Source organism: Cotesia glomerata, linkage group LG7, assembly GCF_020080835.1.
Source record: "Cotesia glomerata isolate CgM1 linkage group LG7, MPM_Cglom_v2.3, whole genome shotgun sequence".
Lineage (NCBI taxonomy): Eukaryota > Metazoa > Arthropoda > Insecta > Hymenoptera > Braconidae > Cotesia > Cotesia glomerata.
In genome coordinates this window covers 18,334,943-18,343,058 of record NC_058164.1, presented here as the reverse complement: position 1 = coordinate 18,343,058, position 8,116 = coordinate 18,334,943, and the positions used below count along the sequence as shown (strand labels likewise).

Sequence of the window (8,116 nt, the reverse complement as noted above, 5' to 3'; positions counted from 1 at the left end):
CAATGTGCTATGATACCATGGCTTTTTCAGTTCCTCTTTCTAATATTTAAACTTATTTAAATTATTATTTTCAGTCAAATGCCACTGAAAAATCTAACCTCAACAACGTGAGTAAGTGGTCACGATGCAAACGTGTTGAAAGAGCTTCAGCAATTACCAGAACAAATTAAACAAGAAATGCAAACAAAGAATCAGGACTGTAAGAAAGTCGTGCACAAGAATTCAGGAAATTCAGCGTGACAAACGTCTGCAACAGAATATTACGAGAACAAGAGCGAAGCAATGGTGGAATCTAGAAACATAGCTACAGTACGAGTATACTAGATTCGACAAAGCGCAATGATCAGTCAAATATTAACACGTGCATCATTCTGTTCTGGCTATTTGCCGTTTTGAATATGCAAATCAGCATATTAACAATTACTCAGCGCATTCAAAAATTGCTATCGGTGGAATGGATGCAAAGTATGTCAATATTGTCAGGCATTAAAAATTTCGAAATGAAGCAGTTGGCAATGTGCTGCGCATCAGGAAAAGCAGTGCTGTCACCTCTACCCTGCTCTGCCGGAGCCTCCTTTATTATCCCTTCTTACTGGCACCAGGATGATTCCAAATTATTTTTGCGTAAGATACGCAAATTTAAGTCTTGCTTCCAAATGACGTGTCATTTGGGGCAACTAAAATTTGCGATCGTGCATCCGATGGACTCGTAATTTTGAAACTACATTCAAAAAAATTGCAAGCGCCAGGGTGTACCTATAAAATCGGATCACTGATGCCAATGCTCGATAACAACCGGAAATTTCTTCAAATTTATTTTTATGGGCGATTGTGAAGAAAGCGCGCATCGACTCAGTGCTCTGTATAATTTTATTGAACAAAGCAGAGGAAAGAGCAATTGTGATATTATTGGAAAATTTTTTTGTAGAAGATCGGCCAATCTCAACTAATTCAATTGGATCTATGTTTCACCACGACTGGCAAAATGACAATTATCAAATCGTCATAAAAGCCGACAAAGTACCATTAGGTGAACATGCAGGTAGATTCAGCGCTCCATCTGTTGATGAGGTTGCTGTTATCATGGTTGGTGATCCAGTTGACAAAAGATCTATAAAAATTACACGGCGAAACAACACTGTCAGTACGATTTCGGATCTACACCGTTCATATGACGCACTACAATATCCATTGATATTTTGGCAAGGACAAGATGAATATCACCTTAATATCAAACAGTATGATCCAAATACCGGTAAATTTGACAATTATCTATTTACTTTCTTACTGTACGTATAGATTTTAATTTCGTATTGCATTTTATTTTTTATTTTTTTAGGTGATTACAGAAATAATAAAGTTAGCTCAATGAACTACTACGCACACCGAATAATGGTTTGACAACATCAAGACAATTATATCCTTCGATATCGTCAGCTGTTCCATCAATACATTGTTGATATGTATGCTAAGGTTGAAAGCGAACGCTTGCGATTCCTTCGATTCAACCAGGCAAAACTACGATCGAAAGAATATATTCACTTACGAGATGCTGTTGCTGGAAACATCGATGGAAATTTAAATCCCAATGACATCGGTAATGCTTTCATTTTACCTTCAAGCTACATCGGCAGTCCACGGAACATGCAGGAATACATACAAGATGCGATGACTTACATACGTCATTACGGCCGACCGGATTTATTTATTACATTCACATGTAATTCGAATTGGGAAGAGATACAAACTTTACTATTGCCAGGACAACAAGCCATGCACCGTCATGCTTTAATTGCACGTGTGTTTAAACAAAAATTGCAAATCCTTAATTGATTTTTATTGTTAAATATTCAATTTTTGGTATCACACGTTGTTGGCTGTATACGATAGAGTGGCAAAAGCGAGGTTTGCCTCATGCCCACATTTTGGTTTGGCTTAAAAGATAGAATCCGTCCTGAAGAAATCGATCAAATAATTTCAGCCGAAATTCCAGACCCATTAATTGATCAAGAATTATTTGATATTGTCACCAAACACATGATCCATGGGCCATGCGGTGCTTTCAACATGACGTCACCGTGCATGGAAAATGGAAAATGTAAAAAAAACTTCCCAAAGCCGCATACGAATGACACGATCACGGATATTGATGGTTATCCAATGTATCGCCGCAGAAGTACTGAGAATGGTGGCCACACATTTACAATGCGACTGCCGAACTTTCCAAATCAAGTTGAGTTTGATAATCAGTGGGTGGTACCATACTCACCACTACTTTCAAAAACTTACAAAGCTCATATCAATGTTGAGCTTTGCAGTTCTGTTAAATCAATTAAGTATATTTGTAAATATGTAAACAAAGGCAGTGATTTGGCCATATTTGAAGTACAAAACATAAATAAAAATGACGAAATAGCACGATACCAAATGGGCAGATACATTAGCAGCAATGAAGCTATTTGGCATATTCTCAGCTTTCCCATCCACGAAAGAGATCCTGCTGTCCAACATCTGGCAATACATCTTGAAAACGGTCAACGTGTATACTTCACTGAAGAAAATGTTCTCCAAAGAGCGTTCGAAGCTCCGAAAACGACTCTAACTGAATTTTTTACATTGTGTCAAAAACCTGATGTTTTTGGCCAATTCGAGAAGACATTGGTGTATGGTGATGTTCCACGTTATTTCACATGGAACAAATCCAGTAAAAAATGGGAGCCACGGAAACAAGGAAAACCACATCCTTCCATTACAGGCATATTCAAAGCTAAGACATTGGGGAGACTTTACACGGTACATCCAAAGCAACGTGAGTGCTTCTATTTACGTTTGTTATTGGTGAATGTTCCCGGACCAACGTCTTTTGAATTTTTACGAACAGTTAATGGTCGAGTATTCAATACATACCAGGATGCATGTCGTGAACTGCAATTGCTAGAAGACGATAACCATTGGGACTTAACGCTTGCTGATGCTGCGTTGACATCAACACCGAATAACATTCGTCAGTTGTTTGCAATTATTTTGACGACATGTTATCCCTCGCAAGCACAAACTTTGTGGGAAAAATATAAAAATTGTATGACAGAAGACATCTTGCACCGAATTAGACAAACAAATCAATGCCAAAACATAGATTATACACCAGAGATGTACAATGAAGCATTGGTCTTGATCGAGGATTTATGTGTTCTTATTTCAAATTTACCACTTAATCATTATGGTATGCCATCACCTAATCGTCCACCCACCGACTTAGTCAATACCGATTTACAACGAGAAAATCAATATGACCATGGAAGTTTAGCAACAATTATCATGAACAGTGAACCATTACTGACAGCAGAACAAAAAATTATTTATGATCGGATTATGCTGGCTGTTGCTGCTGAACAAGGCGGTTTTTTTTTCTTGGATGCACCCGGTGGAACCGGTAAGACATTTTTAATATCGTTGATTCTTGCCAAAATACGGTCGCAACAAAAAATCGCATTAGCAGTAGCATCGTCAGGCATTGCGGCTACTTTACTGGATGGTGGGCGAACAGCACATTCAACATTCAAGCTGCCATTGGACGTTCATAATAAACCAGATGCAATGTGTAACATCAAAAAGAATAGTGGAATAGCTGCAGTGTTGCGGAAGAGTTCTATAATAATTTGGGATGAGTGCACAATGGCACACAAATATTCACTTGAAGCATTAAACAGAACTATGCAAGATTTAAACAGCAATAATAAACTTTTCGGTGGTGCTATCTTACTTTTGTCTGGTGACTTCCGGCAGACCTTACCGGTTATACCTCGCTCTACTTTCGCGGATGAGATTAATGCATGTTTGAAACAATCATTCTTATGGCGAAGTGTTGAAACACTTCGATTGACCATAAATATGCGAGTACAATTGCAAAATGATCCATCAGCACAAATATTTTCCGAACAACTACTAGATATTGGGAACGGTAAAATAGAACTGCAACCAAATACGCAATGCATTAAACTACCAGACAATTTTTGCACTGTTGTTCAGGATAAAAATGAATTGATTCAGAGTATTTTCCAGGATATACAGAATAATTATTTGAATCATGAATGGCTTAGTCAACGGGCGATTTTGGCAGCCAAAAACGTTGATGTTGACGAAATTAACTTCCAGATACAACAGTTGTTACCAGGCGATCTGATGTCTTTTAAATCAATCGATACTGTTGTTGATGAAAATGAAAGTGTAAATTTTCCGATTGAATTTTTAAATTCATTAGATATCCCTGGAATGCCACCACATAATCTTCGATTAAAGATTGGTTCCCCTATTATTCTCCTCCGTAATTTGAATCCACCTCAATTATGTAACGGTACGCGTTTGGTCATCAAAAAGATCACCGGAAACATTCTTGAAGCAACCATTTTGGCTGGGAAGTTTAAAGGAAAAGTGGTCCTGCTGCCACGTATTCCGATGATACCATCAGATTCTACCATACCCTTCAAAAGGCTACAGTTTCCAATTCGTTTAGCTTTCGCCATGTCTATAAATAAATCTCAAGGTCAAACAATGTCCATTTGTGGTTTAGATTTGGAAAATCCATGTTTTTCTCATGGGCAACTATATGTTGCGTGTTCACGTGTTGGGAAACCGTCGAATCTATTTGTGTTAGCTAAAGACAGGTTAACCAAAAACATTGTGCACCGATTGGTGTTAAATTAAATTGAAATTGAAAGTATTTATAATTCAAAAAAATAGATATTAATGTTTAAAAGTTTAAGACTGTCTGCCTTGCCTACCTCATTCATGAGTTTAAGCGTCACATGTTATTTACTGTATTATACTGTAATATACTTATATTTGTTATAAAATTAAATGGAAATAATAAATCTGATAAATTTTTATTTTGTACCTATTGATTTCTGCTTAATATCAAGTGTAAGAACATTTTAATTAATTGTGTTCAACGTACTTCCCCTTCAAATCTCAATCCAGTGAATTTGTATACCAACATCAACATTTTCGTCTTTGTTCGTAAAATAATTTCATTGTACTAAAGGGTTATAGTAGTAGAAAGTCAAATAAAGGAGATCACCATATTTTTTTACAAATACCATCTGTGTGAAAAAGCATAGTGGACTCCGTGACTGATGTTCTCTTATTGTTCCTCTTAGATTGTTTACTATAATGTAATATAACAAAAACTTTTAGCCACAGCAACGCGCGTGGCCGGGTCCTTGAGCCAGGCATAGTATATATATATATGTCGGAGATGAGAAATAGCTGGAGTTCTTCCCAAGGGATGGAGAAAATCCTAAGCACTTTTAGTTTATAGCTAGAAAATAAAACTTAGAATTTTAATTTTTACGACTTAATCCGCTAAGGAAATTTTAGTTAAACTTTCCTTAAGTCTTTTATATGACGGTATGGCTCGGGTTCGAAAGATCACATCTGCGGGTCTAACGTAGCCACGGTCAAGGGACAGCAATACCCAAGTGTACATCTTCGGAATGTACAATTGCAAAACGTAGCTTGTACATTTTTTTCAGAATAATTACCTGAAGGAGCTACGGATTGAAAAATAAGTTTTGAGAAGAGGCAGTTCTCTCTGAACAGTGAGCGATAACTGATTGCTGTCCTTCTGACCGTGGATTCGTTCTCTTATCCAAGTCTGTCGTCATTTATTATTTCTAACGTTTAACATTAACGATATCTTATTTGTTAATATTGTTCATATTGCTAGTTCAGTGTATTAAATAAATTATAATTGTTAATAATTAAATAATAATATTAAATTATACTTTTAGTGTAGTGACTAGATAACATTGTGTGTGTATGTGTGTGTGTGTGCTACGCTTAAGTAAAACATTGTTACAAGAAACTATAATTGTGTATTAATAAAGTTGTACGATATTTGTGTCATCTAGATATTGTGATTAAATAATAAAATGTCTCAAGATAATAATAATAGTATGCGCCCTTCTCAACCCAACGCTAATCCGACATCAGAAGTGGGATCGACGCCGAGTATATCAATGCAAGAGCATATGGCTATTTTACGTGAGCTGATTCAATCAATTGCCCAAAAACCTGACACAAATTCCAGGAAGTTTACACTACCACGTTTTAACCCAGAAACCTCTGGCTCTGATCCGGCTGCATGGAGTTCAGCTGTTAGCATTATGATGGAAGAAAATCCATTGCAAGGCAGTGCACTATTTTCCGCGCTTAGTAGCGCCTTAGAGGGTTCCGCTGCACAGTGGTTGACCTCAAATTATGGTTGGAGTGAACTATTACTTGGTCTCGATTCAAGCGAACTTTTTATTTCCCGTTTTGGTGGAAGAGAAACCGCAGCTTCTGCCCTTATGAAGATTTTTAACGAACAACCGTTAAAAGACGAGATCAACTGGAGCTTTTGGGATTCGTTTACGCTCTCTTCTCAAGGCGAGGTGGGAAAATTTGAGTATGGCGGAGATTATCAACGGCGCTGTTCTCTATCGATTAACATCGCAAGATCACCGGGTCGAACGCACAGCGCTTACGAGTGAGGTAAAACGGAAGACCAATTTCTTAATGAAATGAGGGCTTACTTCGTACGCAAAGAAGCGACCGTTGCAATCGTCCGAGAACTCGTCAAGTTCAGACCCGAAACGCTTCAAGCCAACGGAGACACGGATTAAATGTCTTTTCTGCGGTATTTCTGGTCACAAAATATCTGAATGTCGCAAGAAGTCATTTCTGGACAAGAGGAAAAATTCTCATAGTCCAGAAGGAAGTCGACCATCCACCGCGATAAAAGTAACCTGCTTTAAGTGCCATAAAGAGGGTCATATTGCACCAAACTGTCCGTCAAGGAAGAACAACAGCAACAGCGGCAACAACAGTGGGAAATCAGCACTCGAGCACCGAACGCCGAGTGGACTTTTGCACCGTGGATGTTCCAGTGGGTACAATGACCCATATGGGTGAAAGTCGTTTCCATTTTTGCTTTTGATTCAGGAGCTGAGTGCTCACTAATTAAAGAATCGGTTGCCAATAAATTTTCTGGAAAACATATCAATGATATAGTTTTAATGAGAGGTATCGGAGATAATTGTGTAAAATGTACATTACAAATTTTATCTACTGTTCGTATAAATAACTTTACATTGGAGATAGTCTTTCATGTAATTCCCGATAATTATTTAAAACATAATATAATGATTGGTCGTGAAATTCTAGGTCAGGGTTTCGAAGTAAATATTACGCAAAATCATTTTACCATTTGCAAGGCTAAAGTAGTCAATACATGCGAAACAAAGTTCCTAGTGAGATTAACTTCAACAAAGTAGACACTGACGTCACGGGTAATGATAAAACTAGATTAATTTCCGTTTTAGAAAATTTTAAAGATTCTTTTATCACGGGTTTTCCCCGAACCGAAGTTACTACAGGTCAATTAGAAATACGTCTCATAGACCCTAATATTACCAAGTGTTCAGAGAAGACCGTATCGACTTAGCGTTGAAGAGCGGGAAATTGTCCGTGAAAGAATCGAAGAATTACTTAAAGCAAAAAATTATAAAACCTAGTAATTCACCGTTTTCTAGCCCTATATTACTCGTTAAGAAGAAAGATGGTTCAGATAGACTTTGTGTAGATTACCGAGAGTTAAATAAAAAATACCGTTGCAGATAGATTTCCTTTTACCCTTAATTTCAGATCAGATCGCGAGAGTACGGGGTGCTAAATAGTTTATAAGCTTAGATATGGCTAGCGGCTTTTCACCAAATCGGTATCCACCCAAATTCTACTGAATTCACTGCTTTTGTTACTCCCGATGGTCAATATGAATATCTAAAAATGCCATTTGGATTGAAAATGCACCGTCTGTTTTTCAAAGAGAAATTCTCAAAGCTCTGGGTGATTTAGCTTACTCTTTGGGTTGTAGTTTACTTAGATGATGTGCTTATTATTGCGAGTTCGATAGAGCAGGCGTTGGAACGGTTGGAAACCCTTCTAAACGTTCTGGTTAAAACTGGATTTTCATTTAACTTTGCTAAATGTTCATTCCTTAAAACATCAATCTCTTACCTGGGTTATGAAGTCACTAATGGTAACATAAGACCCAATCCGCGTAAAATACAAGCTTTTA

The 8,116-nt window shown here is 37.3% G+C and overlaps 1 protein-coding gene across 1 annotated transcript; it reads left to right on the top strand.

The window, feature by feature from the left end:
• Nucleotides 1-1,914: 1,914 nt before the first annotated feature.
• Nucleotides 1,915-4,704, top strand: LOC123269714. Its single transcript, XM_044735548.1, has one exon. It carries the CDS (start codon nucleotides 1,915-1,917, stop codon nucleotides 4,702-4,704), a length of 2,790 nt encoding a protein of 929 aa, XP_044591483.1.
• Nucleotides 4,705-8,116: the final 3,412 nt, after the last annotated feature.

Coding starts and splice junctions, on each gene's coding strand:
- LOC123269714 (XM_044735548.1), top strand. CDS start 1,915: ATGCCCACATTTTGGTTTGGCTTAAAAGATAGAATCCGTCCTGAAGAA.